Genomic DNA, 19,816 nt, shown 5'->3' on the forward strand with positions numbered 1-19,816 from the left:
TTTTGTGCTGTTGGCTCCTCCCTCCCAAATTATGACATCACACGGGTATATAAGGAGCTGCGGAACTTAGAAGCCTCTGAGGGTTTGCTGTAGGTGTTGGAGGTAAGTCCGCTGTGTCCTCAGCTCCTGTTTTATTCTTCCTTCTCTTCTATCATGTCTCCTACTATTCAGTAATGGCCACTTCTTTCCTTCTCCTCTGGTGTAGAGTTGGTGTTGGTGAGTTAGAGAGTGAGATTGCGGTAAGTTCATCTTTTCTGTAAATATACAATGTCTTCCTGCAGCCACCACTAGGGGGAGCTCACTGTATACAGCTGTCACTGTGTATAATAATTGCTGTATAAGTCTGTATGTAGTGAGCGCCCCCTAGTGGTGGCTGACAGATGTATATTGGGAAATATATGTGGTAAAACTTTTCAGAGTTTTGTTTGGGAGACCTATATATTACTGATAACTATGGAGAATGGGAGGTATTATGACTCAATGACCTGGCTGTAAGCAGGTGTTTATAGATAGTCTTATATCTTTGCTTTAACCAGTACTCACAGCAAAATCACTTTTTGTCAGATAGTGTCAACTCCATCGAAAAAAAGCATGTGGGAAGATTCCAGCTTTATTTAGTGCAGAAATCTTGAAGAAATGCTGGTTACAACGGTGTGAAAAGGATATAATTTGCCAGGGTAGCAGAGACATTCAGATATACACTTTTCCTGCCAAAGATGGCTGCTAACATGAGGGAGAGGGGAGGAGTTACAATACTGCAGCTAGGGAACAGGAAGACAGGAGGGTCAAAAGGCAAAGCAGTATAACACACATACATGTCAATGAATAGAAACAAGTCCTGGGACATGACACTCCCCGTCTGAAATCTTAAGATTTCATAATATACCAAAATTGAAAGAATGTCGTATGAGTCCAAAGGTTGTTCTTAAAACCTGTAAACAAGAGAAAAAACAACATGCAAACAATAGCAATAAGTCCAAATCTTGGGGTTGAAGATTTGAAATCCTGATGCGAAACTGTGAAGAAGTTCAAGTAAACCCATCTTCGGATTGGGGAAGACGCAATCAGCAAAACTTCTACCAACCCACACTGTAATCCACAGGTGATATCATAGTCTATGGCGGTATGCTCCCCGCCATAAGCTAAGTGGGTATCCAAGTCACTCATGTAGCTTCTTCTTTTGGTAGCAGAAGCACTAGCTCATGGATAGGACGGAAGAAGACCTTTGCGGAACCTCCCTTTGTTACCTTGACTTCCACTTTGCGAATCTTTCCATCGTCGCTAGGCATGACTTTAGTGATGAGACCCATGGGCCATTCATTACGATGAGCTTCTTTATCCTTTAATAGAACAAGATCGCCTTCCTGGAGGTTAGGTTTTGGAGTCTGCCACTTTTGACGGCTTTGAAGCATATGTAGATACTCTCTCTTCCACCTATGCCAAAACATATTAGACAGATGTTGGACCTGTTTCCACTGGCGTCTGTAGATGTCACTGTGGTCAAAGGTGCCTGGAGGAATATCAGCAGTTCCGATCTTCTGAGTAAGAAGTGTTGCAGGAGTGAGAATGATTGGAGAATCAGGGTCTGAGGAAACTGGAACTAAAGGCCTTGCATTGATTATGGCTGATACTTCAGCAAGGAAAGTGACCAATGTCTCATGAGTAAGCAAGGAAGACTTGTTGTCCATTAGCATTGATTCAAGTATCCTGCGTGCAATTCCAATCATGCGTTCCCAGGATCCTCCCATATGGGATGAATGTGGAGGGTTAAACACCCAAGTACATCTATTGTTGGTCAAGAAGTTTTCCAATTGTAGTTCCTTGCAAGCTCCCACAAAGTTGGAACCGCAGTCGGACCTCAACTGTTTGACGGGTCCACGAATGGAGAAGAATCTTCTAAGGGCATTGATGAAGCAAGAGGCATCCATGCATTCAATTACTTCAATGTGTACTGCTCGAATGCTGAGACAAGTAAACAGTACTGCCCATCGCTTGCTATTTGCAGCTCCACCACGGGTTCTACGAGTAACTACTGGCCATGGACCAAAGACATCGACCCCAACATAAGTAAAAGGTGGATCAGTACTTAGACGGTCTGCTGGTAGGTTTGCCATTTGCTGCTGTTGCTGTCTTCCTCTTAACTTGTGACACTTAACACATTTGTGGAGTACAGAGGAAATACATCTCTTCATGCCCACAATCCAGAAACCAGCTGACCTGATGACACCTTCAGTAAACTGCCTGCCTTGGTGCTGTACTAGCTCATGATGGTGTCTGATCAGCAAAGTAGCAATGTAATGTCCACCTGGTATGATGATAGGATTTTGTTCCTTGTTACACAGGTCAGATCTCTCTATCCGGCCGCCCACTCTCAGTAACTGGTGGTGATCGAGCACTGGATTGAGTTTGTAGAGTGCACTACTCTTGGACAAACTGATGTTTTTTGAGATAAAATTTATCTCCTGATGATACACTTCTTGTTGAACACAACAGATGATGACTTGTTCAGCATGTTCAAGGTCTGAAGCAGTAGGGTGTTCCTTACACATATGCCACCCATGACACTGTGATGGTGTGTCCTTAGCAAAGCAGCGAGAGATGTGAACCAATCTGGCAATAGCTCGCACAATGGATGACCAAGTTGAGAAACGCTCGAAGCGATGTGACTTCAGCTTGACCTTTGAAGTTACAGACGTGTACAACGTGGAGGCTGTGGGCCTGATTTCCTTATCAGAATCAGGATCAATTAGCTCAAAGACCTCATTGGATGGAGTCAGACAAGGTTCCTCACACAGAAACCTTGGAGGAGATAACCACATGTGATCTAAAAGACGTGCAATTGGTGCAGGTCTTGTTCCACGATCAGCAGGGTTAAGTTCCGTGGAGATATACTGCCACTGTTCAGGCATAGAAAAGCTCCTGATGCGTTCTACTCGGTTGCTGACATACATGTAAACCTGTTTAGTCTGGTTATGTATATAACCGAGCACGACTTTGCTATCAGTGTAAAATGTAAACGAATCAATTGAAATGTCTATTTCGTCTCGTATTACTTCAGCAATTTCAACTGCTAGCACGGCTGCGCAAAGCTCAAGTCTTGGTATGGAGTGTGCGGGTTTTGGAGTAAGTTTTGCCTTACCTAAGACAAATCCGCAATGTGTCTCATTGCTGGCTCCTGTGGTTTTCAGATAGGCTACTGCAGCTATGGCTTCCACTGATGCATCAGAGAAGATGTGGACTTCCCTTCTGATGGCTGTTGAAAGGGAGCTGGTTGAATAACAACGTGGAACTTGGAGTTGCTCTAACACTTCCAGAGGCCTTTTCCATTTTTCCCACCTTAGTTGTTTCTCAATAGGTAGCGGAGAGTCCCAATCCGTATTTTCAGTGGTAAGCTGTCTTAGCAGTATCTTGCCTTGGATGGTGATGGGCGCAATGAACCCAAGAGGATCGTAAATACTGTTCACAACAGATAAAACTCCTCTCTTGGTGAAGGGTTTATCACAAGCAGACACTTGGAAAGTAAAAGTATCTTGTTCAATGTTCCAGAGCAACCCTAAGCTGCGCACAGGATTAGCATCAGATCCGAGATCAAGACTCTTCAAGTTGATGGCATGATCTTCTGAGGGAAAGGTTTTCATTACCTCATGGTTAGTGGAGATTATCTTGTGCAGTCTGAGATTCGCTGCAGACAGCATCTCTTGTGTTCTGGTAAGAAGATCAACTGCCTCTTCACTTGTGGGTAAAGACTTAAGTCCATCATCAACATAGAAATTTCTCTCAACAAACTGACGAGCATCAGAACCATACTCCTTCTCACCTTGTTGGGCTGTCCTTCTCAGTCCATAGATTGCTACAGCGGGAGATGGGCTGTTGCCGAAGACATGCACCTTCATTCGATAATCTATGACTTCCTTGTTGACGTCGTTGTCCTTGTGCCAAAGAAACCGAAGATAGTTTCTGTTGTCTTCTTTAACAATAAAGCAATGGAACATCTGTTGAATGTCGGCCATTATTGCAACAGATTCTTGTCTGAAGCGCATTAGGACCCCTAGAAGACTGTTGTTGAGGTTAGGACCGGTGAGGAGCATATTGTTGAGAGACACTCCCTCAAACTGTGCACTAGAATCAAACACCACTCTGATTTGGTCTGGTTTCCGAGGGTGATACACACCAAATGATGGCAGGTACCAACATTCTTCTCCTTCCTTTAGTGGTGGTGCAGGTTCTGCATGGTCTCTATCAAACACCTTCTGCATAAAGTCTACAAAGTGTTTTTCCATCTCTGGCTTTCTCTTTAAGGTACGCTTTAAAGATGAAAATCTTGAGGCTGCTTGCTGCAGATTGTTTGGTAGTTTTTTCCTTGGAGTACGGAAGGGTAAAGGTGCTACCCAGCTGTTGGAATCATTTTGAGTAAATTCCTTATCCATTACTTTGAGAAATTCTTTATCTTCTCTAGCAGGTGCCAACTTGTTGTCATCACTTGTGGTGTTGAACACTGTAGATCCAAGGCTATCATCCCATGGAAGGCAAATGTTCATGTCATCTTGCTGGTCATGCTGCCCCTTACAGTTACTCATCTTTTCTTTCACTTGGTAATGACATGGGCATGGCTGAAAATAAGTGCTGCGACCATTTGGCAATATATGAGTCTTAAATGAGGATATCTTGGTAGGCCTTTTCATTCGGTCAATGCAGACGTTGCCTATAATGACCCAGCCTAGGTCAAGGCGCTGGGCAAATGGTGCATCATGTGGACCATTGATTTGCTGACGTATTTTGTGCACTCTGAGAATGTCCCTTCCCAGTAAAAGCAGGATCTCTGCATTCTTATCCAGAGCTGGTATTTCACTGGCTATGGTCCTTAGATGAGGATGATGGAGAGCGGCTTCTGGTGTAGGGATCTCCTGTCTGTTTGATGGTATCTGGTTGCATTCAACAAGTGTGGGCAAAGGTACCTCTAGATTTCCCATTAGAGAAGCTACTACAAGTCCACTGGCTCTTCTCCCTGAAACCTCTGTAATGCCACTACAAGTGCCCAAGGTATATGGGTAAGCATCCCCCTTTAGGTTAAACAGATCGAAAAGTTCTGACCTTGCAAGTGATCGGTTGCTCTGGTCGTCCAGGATGGCATACACCTTTAAAGTCTTTTCTGGCTGACCATTAGGGTACACCTTGACTAGGCATATCCTTGCGCAGGACTTGTCACAAAGATCTTCTCCGCAGACTTCTGTACATGAAGAGGATACCGTGATTGGCCTTGCTGCTTGATCTGTGTTCTCCCCGCCATGCTTTGCCGGAGGAGGGAGATCTATAGGTGGTGTAGGGCTGGACTGAGAGGGGTGAAGAGCTTGTACGTGGTTCTCACTGTCACATTCTATGCACTTTATAGTGGATTTACAGTCCTTAGCAACATGTTCAGTGGAAGCACAACATCGGTAACATATTCCAAACTTCTTTAGCAGCTCCTTGCGCTCTTGAAGTGGCTTCTTTCTGAAGCCAATACACTTCTTGAGAGGATGCGGCTTCTTATGAATAGGGCATAGGCGATTGGGGTTCTCAATCTTTTCACCTTGGTTGATCTTACAGCTGAGCTCCTCAGAAGCTGATGAGGTAGTGGGAAGAACATCAGTCTTTTTTACTGACACTGGACCTCTGTGTTTTCTGTACTCAGAGTGTGGGCTGTCATATTTAGAAGGTGGTGAACTGAGGCCGCTGGACTCACCGTAGAAAAAGCTTGGGTCATTCTTGGACTCTGCAATGTTGCTGACAAACTGACAGAAGTAGTCAAATGGAGGAAAACAGACTTCATTCTCTCTTTTGTATCTTGACCCAACAGTAGCCCATTTTTCTTGAATGTTAAGTGGCAGTTTAGCAACTATTTGGTTTACCCCACGAGAAGTATCCAGGTAGCTGAGACCAGGTAGGTGAGGGTCTGTCTTGGCTAGTTGGAGCTCTGAAAGTAGGTCACTAAGCTCTTGAAATTTTTGGTTGTCCTTGCCAGATAGCCTTGGGAAACTTTGCAACCGTTTGAAGAGAGCACTCTCAATTGCTTCAGGACTGCCATAGGTTCGCTCTAGTCTCTGCCAGGCAGCTGTAAGACCTGCTGCAGGATTGCCAATGTGGACAGACCTGAGTCTCTTAATACGTTCTGTGGACTGTGGGCCTAGCCATCGGATCAACAGATCTAGCTCTTCAGCAGCAGTGATGCCGAGGTCACTAATTGCGGTTCTGAAGGCACATTTCCAGCCTCTGTAGTTCTCAGGCTGGTCATCAAACCTTGTGAGTCCGGTTTTAGTAAGTTCACGGCGTAACATGTATCTTGCAAACTCTGACATGTCTGTTCGTTCTGAGCTTGGACAAGGAAATGCTGGCTGAGTAATGTTGGTCACATTGTTCTCGGCGTTCTGGCTAAGAAACAGAGGTGTAAACGAGGCTGCATAGGCGTTTAGCCCAGGAGGTGGCTTACTGTCCATGGGCTTAGCTGTGGCTTGGTATGATGCTAGGCCATTGTTAGGGTTTGGCATTTTGGCTTGTTGAGCGTGCTGGGGTGTAGGGCCGTGGTGATTTATGTAGAGTGAAGAATCAGGATGATGAACAGGCAGAGTGTTGTACTGACCTTGACTTTGGGATATTGCAGGAGGAATTATGTGTTGTCGCTGTGAAGACATATCTGGTTTGTCAGGAACGGTAATAGCAATCTGGGGTTCATTGCTTTGGCTTAACACATAGTCTCTAGTACGCTTGAGAGGATCCTCTGCATCCATTCCGCTCAAGGCAACACTGTCTCTTTCACTCCCACTGGCTGCTTCTTCCAGGACCTTCACCTTTGCGATGGCTACAGCATGCTCACATTGTTTCTGAAGAGCTTCTATTTCTGCCTTTCTTCTAGCTGCATCTGCTTCTCTGGCTGCTGCCTCTGCTTCCATTTCAGCTTTCTTTTGCGCTGCCTCTGCTTCCATTTCAGCCTTCCTCTGCGCAAAGGCGGCTTGAACCTTAGTCGCCTCGGCTTCTGCACGCGCCTTTATAAGCTGCTCACTGAGTGTTGAATATTTTGAAGATCGCGACCTAGACGTGCGTTTAGAACGTCTTGTGGACTCAGAAGTACAAGATGTTGTCTCTTGAAGTTGCACAATTCTTGCCCTTGTTTTTGACAAAGTTTCATATATTAAGCCGTCTCGTTCAGCATTAAGATGCTGGAAGTTTTGCAGTTCTTCTAGACTATCTTGTGTATTGATTCTTTTCAGAATGCTTTCATATTCTTGGCATTTCAGCATGTAATGCTCATGCATAGTGGACAGTGTCTCTAGGGCTCCCTCTAGAGGCAATACATTATGTTCAGGCAAGGAAATGGTGAAGACATGTGCCTGTAAATTTTTCCACAGTTTCATAATGTCTGATGACAGTTCATGCTGCAGGCTTTCAAGGTTCTCTCTAACCTTCCATGTAGGCTTAACAGAGCGTTTGTCCTTATCACTGGACAGCAGACTGGGATCCATGCCTCCCTGTACTGAGTGTCCCTCAGCCATGATGATGGAATACACTGAGGAGGGATGGATGCTATGACAGTAGCTGTAGCTGAGTCTCTGTCCCCACGGCTGGGACTGGCAGTCTATGATCCTTTTCACTATTCTGACTCAATGACCTGGCTGTAAGCAGGTGTTTATAGATAGTCTTATATCTTTGCTTTAACCAGTACTCACAGCAAAATCACTTTTTGTCAGATAGTGTCAACTCCATCGAAAAAAAGCATGTGGGAAGATTCCAGCTTTATTTAGTGCAGAAATCTTGAAGAAATGCTGGTTACAACGGTGTGAAAAGGATATAATTTGCCAGGGTAGCAGAGACATTCAGATATACACTTTTCCTGCCAAAGATGGCTGCTAACATGAGGGAGAGGGGAGGAGTTACAATACTGCAGCTAGGGAACAGGAAGACAGGAGGGTCAAAAGGCAAAGCAGTATAACACACATACATGTCAATGAATAGAAACAAGTCCTGGGACATGACAGGAGGAATGTGTATAAGTGACTGTGTTCTTATTATAAAGTGTATTATGAGGCCACATTGGTAACTTTTTATGAAACTTTTACTGAATTGTTACTTTTCACTTGTACATTATGTGGTTTTCCAGGCAGAGTTGTCATAGTGTAGATGGGGACATTATTATGTGCATTATCTCTGAGCTTTACATGTAGTGAAGCTGCTGCTGTAGGGATCAGGCAGGAGTAGGGACTATGGTTACATGTTATATCCTGGGGATGGGCCCTATGATGTATGTACCTGGGGCCCGGGGATGGGCAGCGCTTCTTATCTCACTGCTATCTGCTCCATAGAGAACAATAGTAAACTATTCCCATAACTTCCCATAACCTGTGAGACAGCAGGAGGCAGATGACTCCCTTATAGAAATAGTAAAGAGGACACTGAGAGGGGACTAAAGATATGATGGAAAATAAAATGGTAATGATAACTATTATAGAGGGAATCTTGAAATCTTCAGATCTCAGGGTGAGATTTTGGGTACAAGTTGATGATGTCTATCATGTCTCCATCTGTAGGGATCGTAGAGGATGTTCTGGACACTTACTATCTCTTTTATCTTATAGAATGGATGAGTACGAGGTGATGGAGGAGACGGAGGTGGAGGAGATGGTGATGGAGGAGATGGAGAGTGATGAGGAGGAGGATAACATCGGAGAGGAGGAGGATATAGAGGAGACAGAGGTGGAGGCGATTTACATCTGGCCGGAGGAGAGTGATGAAGAGGAGGGTTACATCGGAGAGGATGAGGAGGAGGTGGAAGAGACAGAGGTGGAGGCGATTTACATCAGGCCGGAGGAGAGTGATGAGGAGGACACTAACAACGAGGAGGAAGAGGAGGAGATGGAGATGTAAGTAAATCAGGGAAATCATTTCTATTTTGAGATAAGTCACTGATTTCATTATTTAACTTAGGAAAGGACATAAAGTTGCAGCAGTCGTCCATAGCAACAGACACATCACAATTTGTATTTTATACACATGAAGGCAGTTGCTATGGGTAACGGCTCCACCTTCAATTTCCTCCATTATGGAGAGGAAAGACCAATCTATAATATGCAGCTTATAATCTCCTGACCTCCATGATCCCCAGCGTCACCATCATACATGGGACATCCATAGCGAAAAGACCCCAATACCCATCCCAGTGTAACACAGGACATAGAGGAGCAATGGCTTGTACACAATCTGATTGGTTGTATCTATGGGAATACATAGTGATGTTACATTGTATCTTGTCTATGACTGAGAATCTCCTGCCCTGTATATATCATGTATCTCATCATATTCCCCTACAGGTGGTGGCAGCGCGTGGCCATGTCTGACCAGCCAGTACGGTAATTACATTACACTAGTGTTCTGTAGTAGATTCAGGGTCCAATGGGTTAATTCTTTGGATACTTTATAGATTATATATATATATTATTGATACTTATTACTATTATTGGTGAATTCATATAGTGGGAACCAGTCATTTAGCATTGGGGAGATGAGGGGTATTTGGCAAACATCAGATATATATATATGGGACATAAGGTATATTAAGAAGATATTTTGGTTATATTTGTTACTGGCATATAGTGGACATGAGTGGCAAATGGAGGACATGAAGGGTAGATGGGGGACATAAGGGGCAAAAGGGGCATATGGGGGACATGAGTGGCAAATGGAGTACATGAAGGGTAGATGGGGGACATGAGGGGTAGATGGGGGACATGAGGGGTATATCGGGAACATGTGTAGGGCAGTTACAGTAACCAGCGCTGTATTTTCTATTTTAGGATAAGAACAGTGATGAAGCTGACACCGTTCAGACTTGATACCATGTAAGTTTATTATCTCACTAACTTTATTACTTATCTTATAAATTGTAATTTTCTGTGTCACACAGTGAATTATTGTGGTTTATCCCTTTCAGTTATATGAAAGAATAAAAAATTCTGATTTATTAACAGAGAAATATTTTTTGTTTTATATCATATAGCGAGGAGGAGGAGGAGCCACAGGAAGAGGCGGAGGAGCCACAGGAGGTGGAGGAGGAGCTGCAGGAAGAGGAGGAGGAGCCACAGGAGGTGGAGGAAGTGGCTGTTGAGTTGGAGGAAGAAGAAATAGTGATTGCAAGAAGGTGATTGCAGAGCTCAGATATTATGCACTGATTATATAATGACTATATACTGTATATATACTTAGTAATAATTGATCTCCATATTTTCTGTTATAGACCTTTAGGGCAGGAGGTGATGGAGGCCGGGGCCAGCGAGGAGTCTCTCCAGTAAGGATATTTATATAATAAGTCAGACTGTATATATATTGCTACAGTGCACCTGGGGGGTCACATATTTTTTGTGTTGAGCTCTGCTGCTCTCAGTATCCACAGAACGTGAACCAGAAAATATCAATGTATAGAAAGATTCTGGGGTCCGTCCTCCACCCGTGACATGGAGATGATTTATCTACTTATTTTTCCTTTAGGCCGAGACGCAGGTGGTGGAGACCTAAGTGTCTGCAGAGAAGCAGCAGGAAGAGGTAAGTGATACTTCAGTTTCTATCTATCCATAGTGATCTATAGGGGGCGCTCTCTGTATTTTGATATGTATCGCTTCTCAAATGTATTTGCAAAAAGCCCCAATGTGTTTCAGTGCTCTTCTTGGGCAGGATAGGAGGGGGGTACATGTTCTAGCACCAGGGTCTCCTCTATATTTCCCGTGCAGTGAAGTTATTAATGTGAATTATTATCTTTCTGCAGCAGAAGCAGCAGTGGAGCAGAGAGAAGACCTTCAAGGTAAGTACATGACTTTGTAAAACCCTCTTTACTCCTCCCCTATGAGACCAGATAGAGATGATGGTAGAGGGTCTCCACTTCAGGTCTCAGCAGTCACGATGTCTCTTGGTCTTGTCTCCTGCAGGTTCCTCAGATTCCTCCTGTGTTGTATCAGTATAGACACCGTGGAATAGAAGACACACAAAAAATTTGCCACTTTCATCAGAGGAGACGAAGCTATTGTGAATCAGGTAATCTTATAATTCTTCAATCCACCAACCCACATAGGAGCAATACTGGGCCAAAACACAGATCTGAAGAGACTGGACTAGCAAAACCTTCATCTACAAATAACAATGAAGCCATATTACATGTCCCCACAATGAGAACTTCCTCTTTGGGTATCTCGCTCCTCTATTCTCAATTACTGATGATCTCTTCTCCGGATCTTTCTATACCCCTGGGCATTAGGTCTTTTACATTTTCATGAACTGTTTATCCTCCACCAAGTCAGTCTTATCCTGGGATAGTATTTCTCCTTCATGTTAGTAGTGACTTGCCACATCTCTGGATGGTGAATTCCTGAGCTCACAGAGGTCTCGGCTCTTCTCTAAACTGAATATCTTTTCAGTGACTTGAGACTCTAAATTCCAATGTGCCCCCTTTCTGCTGACCTCATTTTGATGACTTTCATCCTGACATTACACAGGCCGGCATGTCCCGAGTGATCCTCAACAGCAATGGGACCCGGAAGAGGAGAAATGTTCTGCTCCACTCCGCCAACACTTGACCGTGGGGGTAGACTCTCAACTTAAGATACTGGAAGAGGACAAGTGCCCTGTCTTTTGCAACAGCCGACCAGATGCTGCTCCACTCTGCCAACACTTGACCGTGGGGGTAGACTCTAAACTTAAGATACAGGAAGAGGACAAGTGCCCTGTCTTTTGCAACAGCCGACCAGATGCTGCTGCACTCAATGAGACATCACCTGGATCCATGGTAAGGCTCCTCCATGTTATGCTGCTCCTTTCCCATTTGGAAGGCTCCCAGAATCATAATGATGTTGGTAACTCACCAGTAACAATTTTTTTTTCTGGTCTTGTCTCCTGCAGGTTCCACCCAATGCCTCCAGTGCTGCTGCCATCTCTGGTCCCACTATCCTGGAGGAAGGCAGGAACAGCGTCATTTCTTTCTCTATGGAGAGATTGCATGGACCTAGACCCGGGACAGATGTGTCATCCTGATCTCCATTCAGAGATATCTATACTGCATGATGTGAAATAAAGAATAAAGTACTAAAATAACATGAAAGAGTTTGTCAGTCCTTTACACCACATTTAGAGACCTCCAACTTGGTGGACAGTTGCTTCAAGTTGCGTCTGTATCACATCCAGTGTCTTTAGTTGCAGACCCTGAAACATAAAGGTCTAGAATAAATGAGAATGACCCCCTAGTATAGACCAAGACCATCCCTGTCTAACATACCCTCAATTAATTGATATATATATATAGCCCCTGTATAAAAATTACTGTCTGGCTCCAGGGGTAGTGGACCCACTGGAGCACCATGGAAGATGGCGTAAACCAACTCCATCCAGGCTCCTCTCATTGGATCAGGAGGTAGTTGTTTCTCTAATACTAAGCGGGTGCATAGTACATGATTGTTGTACAATTAAAAGAAAGCTACAAGCGGACATATTGAATACATGTAGTCTGACACAGGAGCGTGTAATCCGCTGAGAACGGAGGAATAAAATGATGTTTCATTTCCATATCAGTGACATTAGATATTTTATGATTCTATTCATTTGTATTTTAATGTAAAATATGTGGAGATGTATTTGGGAGTAAGTGTCTAGATAAGCAACCAGGACAATGTTCATCATAATCGATGCTTTAAAGTGAACCTATCACCAGGAATGTCATCTTTCCAATAGCCTATGCTGTACTGATTTTAAAAACGCCTTTGCCAGCATTCTGCCAGTCATTTCAGTTATTTACAAAGTTTATTTCACATTACCTGGCTCCCGGCCAGCAGCATGTGTTGAGTCCCTAGGGAGGGGGCAGCTGCGGCCTGTGTGTGCCTGTGTCTCCTCATGCATTCTAACACAGTCTTCCACACCAACCAGCTCCCTCCCCTTCCTGCTCAATCCACATGACAGGAAATGGGGACGGAGCTGGATGAGTGTGGAGGAGACTGACACACACAGGCGGGCTGCAGCTTCCACTCCGCGAGGACTCACCACACACTGCTGGATGGGAGCCCGGTAATGTGAATAACTTATATAAACTACTGAAATGATTCAGAAAGTTGAAAAAGGAATTTTTAAAATCACCATAGCAGAGGCTATTGGAACCCGTATCCAGCTAAAAAGCACATTCATGGTGACTGCTTAAAAACGCGTGCCGCCAGCAGGTGGTGCGAGATCCAGTCACTGGATGTATACCAACAGAGGACAGGGGTGATGGGAGATACCAACCACGGAGCAGGAGAGATGTAATACCGGCTACATGTCAGATCATGATAATCAGAAAACTTGTCCTCTGGACAGGTAGGTGATCAGTATTTAAGTCCTAGAATTACCCTGTAAAGGTGATGTCTAATTTTCCCTGACTCCCTTTTGGCAGTTGAGTCCAGATCTCCTTTAACCCCTTGTTGAATAGTGTGTGGCTTCTCAGGGTCCGTGTGGGCTCAGCTCTGGCAGGATAGTGGGGTATCCAAACAATTCTTCCTATGGATATTATAGCTGTTACGTTTGGAATAGTAGCTCTGGAATTTGTGGAAGCAGAAAGAGGCCATTCCGGTCACACTCGCAGGTCTTTCTCACACACCCATCCAGATCCTCGTCATCTGTGCCGGAGACAGCGGAGAATCATATAACAAGTATCTGATTACAGTGCTGCAGAGCTGACAATCTACAGTATTTTACTGATAATTAGGGCTTATTCCTGTCAGTGCATGCATTTTGTAAACACATTGGGGCACATTTACTTACCCAGTCCTGTGCAATCCCCGCTGTGCGTTGTCTGTTTACAACAAACTTTGCCGCGATTCACAAAGATCGTGCGCCCAATATCCTGCATGTGTTCACCTTCTTCTTCCTGGTGCATCTAAGTGCATTGTCTAGCGACACAATTTTAAGGTTAAATCCCGAGCTCAGTCTGTCGGCCGCCCCCCGATTTCTGTCGCATGAAAGTTGCGCCAAAATCCGATCGCGTGCGACACAATCCCCAGTTAAATACCTGTCACAGAGGCGCAAGTCCCGAAAATTTTCAAGTACCAGCGGAAGTGCGTTCCACGGACCCTTAGTAAATAAGCCCCACTGTGTACTGCCGAGACGGACTAATCTCTGTGCTACGTGTTGTATAATGAGAGGTAGAGATCAGTTTTACCGCATGTAATGGTCCCATTGATCCTGGTGAAGGTACAGCTCTGATACACAGGTTTGCATTACATCTTTCGCAAGACTCGATAACAGCATTTGTGTCTATAACAGCACCTGCAAGGGTTAATAAGTATCACTGACACAATGAAACAAAACTCAGCTGCAAAAAAACCCCATCACATGTGATACAGTCTACACATAAGTGTATATGTGCTGCTAACCTACTGTATCCAATCCTTTATTGAGTGAGACAGTGGAATTAGCTGCTGTATCTAAGCCTATCGTGTGTGAAGAGTTATACTTAGCAATAGTATCTAAGCCAGTGTGTGTGATACATTCTGCTTAGCTACGGTCAGGGCTGGATTAAGGGTGGTGGGGGCCCTTCGAACAATGTTTTTGGAAGTATATAGCCTGCCAGCCCCCTGTAAGCATATAGCCTGCCAGCCCCCTGCAGTATATAGCCTGCCGGATCCTGTAGTATGTAGCCTGCCAGCCCCCTGTAGTATATAGCCTGCCAGCCCCCTGTAGTATGTAGCCTGCCAGCCCCCTGTAGTGTATAGCCTGCCAGCCCCCTGTAGTATATAACCTGCCGGATCCTGTAGTATGTAGCCTGCCAGCCCCCTGTAGTATGTAGCCTGCCAGCCCCCTGTAGTGTATAGCCTGCCAGCCCCCTGTAGTATATAGCCTGCCGGATTCTGTAGTATGTAGCCTGCCAGCCCCCTGTAGTGTATAGCCTGCCAGCCCCCTGTAGTATATAGCCTGCCAGCCCCCTGTAGTATATAGCCTGTCAGCCCCCTGTAGTATATAGCCTGTCAGCCCCCTGTAGTATATAGCCTGTCAGCCCCCTGTAGTATATAGCCTGTCAGCCCCCTGTAGAATACAGCCGCCAGCCCCCTGTAGAATACAGCCACCAGACCCCTGAAGTATACAGCCACCAGACCCCTGTAGAATTTAGCTGCCAGTCCCCTGTAGAAATGGCCACAAAATAATAAACTTCATACTTACCTCACCTTTCCTTCCAGTGATCCCACAATGCTGCAGGCTCTTCCTTGCTTTTCGGGCAGCTTCCGGCCACTGAAGATACAGCTGCCATCACTGGGGGAGATCGCTGATGCACTGTTTTGGCAGCATGTTGTGATCAGACGCCGACAGCGTGATGTCATCACTTGCCACCGACGTCCCATCACAACCTGCTGCCACCAAAACAGTGCATCAGCGGTGGCAGCTGTGTCTCACTGACATAGCTTAAATCCTAGACCCCTATGTGCGATGCGGGCAGCCACGGGCTGAGCTGAGTCGCTGACTGTCGGAAACTGGTGAGGGCCCCTTAAAAAAGTGAAAGTGGTGGTGGCCCCGGGGCTCGATCCCCAGGAGCCCCTCCTTTAATCCGGCCCTGGCTACGGTATCTAAGATTTTGTAGGATAAAGTTTTCAGCTGTAATTAAGCCCTTCCTATACAATTCCGCCAATTATGTGTGACCCTGTCTACTAAGCTGCTGGAATTTTATAATATAAATTATACCCAATGAATAAATAATATTGTACCCCGAATAAATGACATTATATGTCTTGCCCCTCGCCGAATACATGATTTATGAATCCTCTATGAATTATGCTCTCTGCTATATATTTTACCTTTATAAAACCCCTTTATTCTAATGTATCCACTGATCCTACTCATTGATGTTTTATATAAAGATTTAGTTAATCCTTTTTTTTATACATAATGCCCCTCTATTCCATCATCCTATATATAGTGCCCCTCTATTCCATGATCATATATATAGTGCCCTTCTATTCCATCATCCTATATATATATATAGTGCCCCTCTATTCCATGATCATATATATATATAGTGCCCCTCTAAGCCATCATTCTATACATAGTGCCCCTCTAATCCATCATCCTATATATAGTGCCCCTCTAATCCATCATCCTATATATAGTGCCCCTCTAATCCATCATCCTATATATCAGTGATGGCGAACCTTTTGGAGGCAGAGTGCCCAAAGTACAAATAAAATCCACTTATATGTCGCAAAGTGCCAATTTGACAATTTAAGCAGTACGTTATTGACCTCTGCTGTATTACAGGTTTCAATCGTGTTGGCGTCATGAGTTCACCAATACAATAGAAAGATGATGGAGAAATCTGGATTGTAGCTTCCCTCCAGGGTCTCCGGAAGAGGAAGAATCAGGGGACCCAGAGCAGAAGCTCCAACAATCTGTCTCTATCCACACCTTCCTGCTCCTCCTGTATGTCGCTTTAAAATGGCGCTGAGCATGGCAAGTCCTGGGCTATATTGGACCGCGGGAGGAAGCCTTGAGTCCTGCCTGGCAAACTCTATATTGTGGGTGCCCACAGAAAGGGCTCTGAGTGCCACCTCTGGCACCCGTGCCATAGGTTCGCCACCACTGCTATATATAGTGCCCCTATAATCCATCATCCTATACATAGTGCCCCTCTAATCCATCATCCTATATATAGTGCCCCTCTAATCCATCATCCTATACATAGTGCCCCTCTAATCCATCATCCTATATATAGTTCCCCTCAAATACATCATCGTATATATAGTGCCCCTCTAATCCATCATCCTATACATAGTGCCCTCTTATCCATCATCCTATATATAGTGCCCCTCTAATCCATCATCCTATATATAGTGCCCCTCTAATCCATCATCCTATATATAGTGCCCCTCTAATCCATCATCCTATACATAGTGCCCCTCTAATCCATCATCCTATACATAATGCCCCTCTAATCCATCATCCTATATATAGTGCCCCTCTAATCCATCATCCTATATATAGTGCCCCTCTAATCCATCATCCTATACATAGTGCCCCTCTAATCCATCATCCTATACATAATGCCCCTCTAATCCATCATCCTATATATAGTGCCCCTCTAATCCATCATCCTATATATAGTACCCCTCTAATCCATCATCCTATATATAGTACCCCTCTAATGCATCATCCTATATATAGTATACATAGTGCCCCTCTGATGCATCATCCTATACATTGTGCCACTCCATTGAATTATTAGAATTAGAATTGGTTGTCTTAGCCTTTTTTTTCTTAAATGTAACTTTAGACTTCGATAAAGACTGTAAACTTTAGATAAAGTCCACCACTGTATCAGTGGCATCTGGGTCTTAAGGATGCAGATGCTATTGATGCTATATTGTATACTATCCATATCATTGGCCAGTGATGTCTGCTGAGCCAGTGTATCCAATCCTTTATATAGATGTATAGTTGAAATTTTTAGAACTCAGACTCACCCGTCAATACTGTCTACTATCGATTCGCTATCTGTCCGGCTCCTTCCCTGTCATGTACTGTATCATCTCCACAGTTTGTTTTCCGGTCGCTTGTGCTCCCACCACCATCACTAGACCTGGAAAGAGACATCGGGTCAGACCTACATGAGCCAGGACACATATCACATCAGGAACCATAGAAGGTTTGGAGACAACCATTATTAGAGCTGCAATGGCTCAGGAATATGATTTGTAAGCAGAAGACAATGGAGGACATTTATCAGGGGCTTTGTACGCCAGTTTTTGGAATACCTGGAAGTCCTGAAATAAAATTTCCACCATCTCCAAGCCAAGTGGGGGTGAACGTTGTGCGGCCGGTTGTGGAATGGGCTTTTCCTTGTCCTTAATTTGGGCACTAGCTATGGCCTCCTCGTGTATCTGTGGCACGGGAGAGGGGACTGCATCATACGCCGGTGCACGGTAAATATCCCCCAATAAGGTGAGGACTTGTTTATTTAAAGAGGTTCTTAGTTCAGCCAATTCTTTTTACCACTAATAAATTGAGATATAGTTTGTTTATTTTGTATTTCCATATTTGCAATATCTACCAGAATTTTTTTCACTTCTCCATCCATCTTTTATTATGGGGCAATTGTTGAAGGGGTATTCTTATCTGAGCACTGACATTTAATGTCAATGTTAATATAAAATGTACCAGTGTAGCCATATGGTCCGTTAGTTATGGAGGACAGATGTCCTTGGATACGACCGTTGCTGTTGGAGAGATGGCTCAAAGAAACAAATTGTTTTTGCATATGAAATATTAGGGAATTACTGCATGTCCTACAGCTGTCCTGTAGCAGTTAACACTAAATGAAGATGGTCAGGCAGGGCACATGTCTGGCCACCGCTGCCACAATGCAGGGGATGGTCGTATCCAAGGACAGCTATCTTGTTTCTAAGGGAAAACATGGAGAAATGTATTAACATCCAATTGAAGAAATGTATTTACATGGCAAATATTTTTTTTTTTAATTTTTGAATACCCAGATGGGAATACCCCTTTAAGTTACATTAGACAACACTATCTATTAATGGGTTTACACCCGATCTATGACAATCCTGCTTCTTTACTAAATGAACAGAATCCCTTCCCTGGCAGAGTTGTGGAGATCCTGAAATATTCCTCCGGGGCTCTGCCCTCTCTGACGCCTCTAGGAGGACATTATGGATTACATTGTAGATTGGAGGTAAGTTGTCCAGGAACTACTTATATATCTGTCCTACTAACCAGATTCATTATTTGGGTCCCAGTTTTATCATATTCTGGAGTTGATCAGTGATGGAAGGCGCCAAATCTCCTGCCACTAGACACAAGAAGAAAGTCACCAAGACCCAGAGGGACAATAGATATTTCCGACAATGAAACAATAGGCAGAGAACAGAGGGAAAGGGAAATCAAATACAGGACCTGAGTTATGATGTCAGGTCCTTCTTACTTCTATCTTCTATCTCCACAACATCAGCAGAGACGAGGTACAAGTCTAAAACATAATTAGAATAGTTATTTCCTATTTCTCCTAAGGCAACAATCATAATTATAATTAAGAATTTACCCCCTAAGATACTAACTGAAGAGACCGGTTAATTGGGCAGTAATTAAGAAGATACATTAAACACAAATGGCCTGTCTATATAAGGGCAGATTCACATCAATGTGTTTTTCACAACAATGGGGCACATTTACTAAGGGCTGTGCGCCAGTTTTCTGTTGGGGGGACGCTGTATGTATTTTATACAACATAGCGGCAAACTATGCATTTTATACTACATGGTGGTACGCTGTATGCATTTTATGCTACATGGAGGCATGCTGTATGCATATTATACTACACGGCGGCACGCTGTATGCATTTTATACTACATGGCGGTACGCAGAATCTGTCTTGTACCACATGGCGGCACGTTGTATGCATTTTATCCTACATAGCGGTACCTGTATGCATTTTATACTACATGGCGGCACTTTGTATGCATTTTATCCTACATAGCGGTACCTGTATACCTTTTATACTACATGGCGGCACCCTGTATGCATTTTATACTACACGGCGGCACGCTGTGTGCATTTTATACTACATGGCGGCATCCTTTATGCATTTTGTACTACATGGTGGCACGCTGTATGCATTGCTTTATTTTCACACCAAACCAATATGATTGATTTGGTCCTGACACTCCATGATATATTACATGTATTGGGGTGGGGGGCGTCTCTCTATTGCTCGCCTCAGGCAGCAGCCAGGTTTGTTTCACCCCTGTGCACTAGGCATCGTGCAACATAAATTAGGGGG

The 19,816-nt window shown here is 44.1% G+C and overlaps 2 protein-coding genes across 3 annotated transcripts; one reads left to right on the forward strand and one right to left on the reverse strand.

Moving 5' to 3' along the window:
* Window positions 1–580: 580 nt before the first annotated feature.
* On the reverse strand, window positions 581–19,003 carry LOC140134689 (uncharacterized). 2 transcript variants are annotated; one of them, XM_072155174.1, is made up of 5 exons: window positions 18,754–19,003; window positions 17,484–17,599; window positions 14,195–14,301; window positions 13,386–13,652; window positions 581–12,213 (listed from the first exon to the last, which is right to left on the reverse strand). In XM_072155174.1, the coding sequence occupies exon 5, from the start codon at window positions 7,524–7,526 to the stop codon at window positions 1,164–1,166; it is 6,363 nt and encodes a 2,120-aa protein (XP_072011275.1). In that variant the 5' UTR covers window positions 7,527–12,213; window positions 13,386–13,652; window positions 14,195–14,301; window positions 17,484–17,599; window positions 18,754–19,003; the 3' UTR covers window positions 581–1,163. The 2 variants fall into 2 exon arrangements, with proteins under 2 accessions (XP_072011275.1, XP_072011276.1); XM_072155175.1 differs by lacking the exon at window positions 14,195–14,301.
* Window positions 8,608–11,206, forward strand: LOC140065879 (uncharacterized). The gene is made up of 8 exons (XM_072113440.1): window positions 8,608–8,891; window positions 9,339–9,377; window positions 9,822–9,866; window positions 10,025–10,165; window positions 10,262–10,312; window positions 10,513–10,566; window positions 10,787–10,822; window positions 10,947–11,206. The coding sequence occupies exons 1-8, from the start codon at window positions 8,608–8,610 to the stop codon at window positions 10,993–10,995; spliced, it is 699 nt and encodes a 232-aa protein (XP_071969541.1). The 3' UTR covers window positions 10,996–11,206.
* Window positions 19,004–19,816: the final 813 nt, after the last annotated feature.

This window comes from Engystomops pustulosus, chromosome 6 (genome assembly GCF_040894005.1).
Source record: "Engystomops pustulosus chromosome 6, aEngPut4.maternal, whole genome shotgun sequence".
Lineage (NCBI taxonomy): Eukaryota > Metazoa > Chordata > Amphibia > Anura > Leptodactylidae > Engystomops > Engystomops pustulosus.

Excerpts from the sequence above, each read along its gene's own strand:
- LOC140134689 (XM_072155175.1), bottom strand. The coding sequence starts at position 7,526 with ATGGCTGAGGGACACTCAGTACAGGGAGGCATGGATCCCAGTCTGCTG.
- LOC140065879 (XM_072113440.1), top strand. The coding sequence starts at position 8,608 with ATGGATGAGTACGAGGTGATGGAGGAGACGGAGGTGGAGGAGATGGTG. Across the intron at positions 10,313-10,512 it reads GCCAGCGAGGAGTCTCTCCA|GCCGAGACGCAGGTGGTGGA; the intron begins GTAAGGATATTT and ends TTTTTCCTTTAG. Across the intron at positions 10,567-10,786 it reads CAGAGAAGCAGCAGGAAGAG|CAGAAGCAGCAGTGGAGCAG; the intron begins GTAAGTGATACT and ends ATCTTTCTGCAG.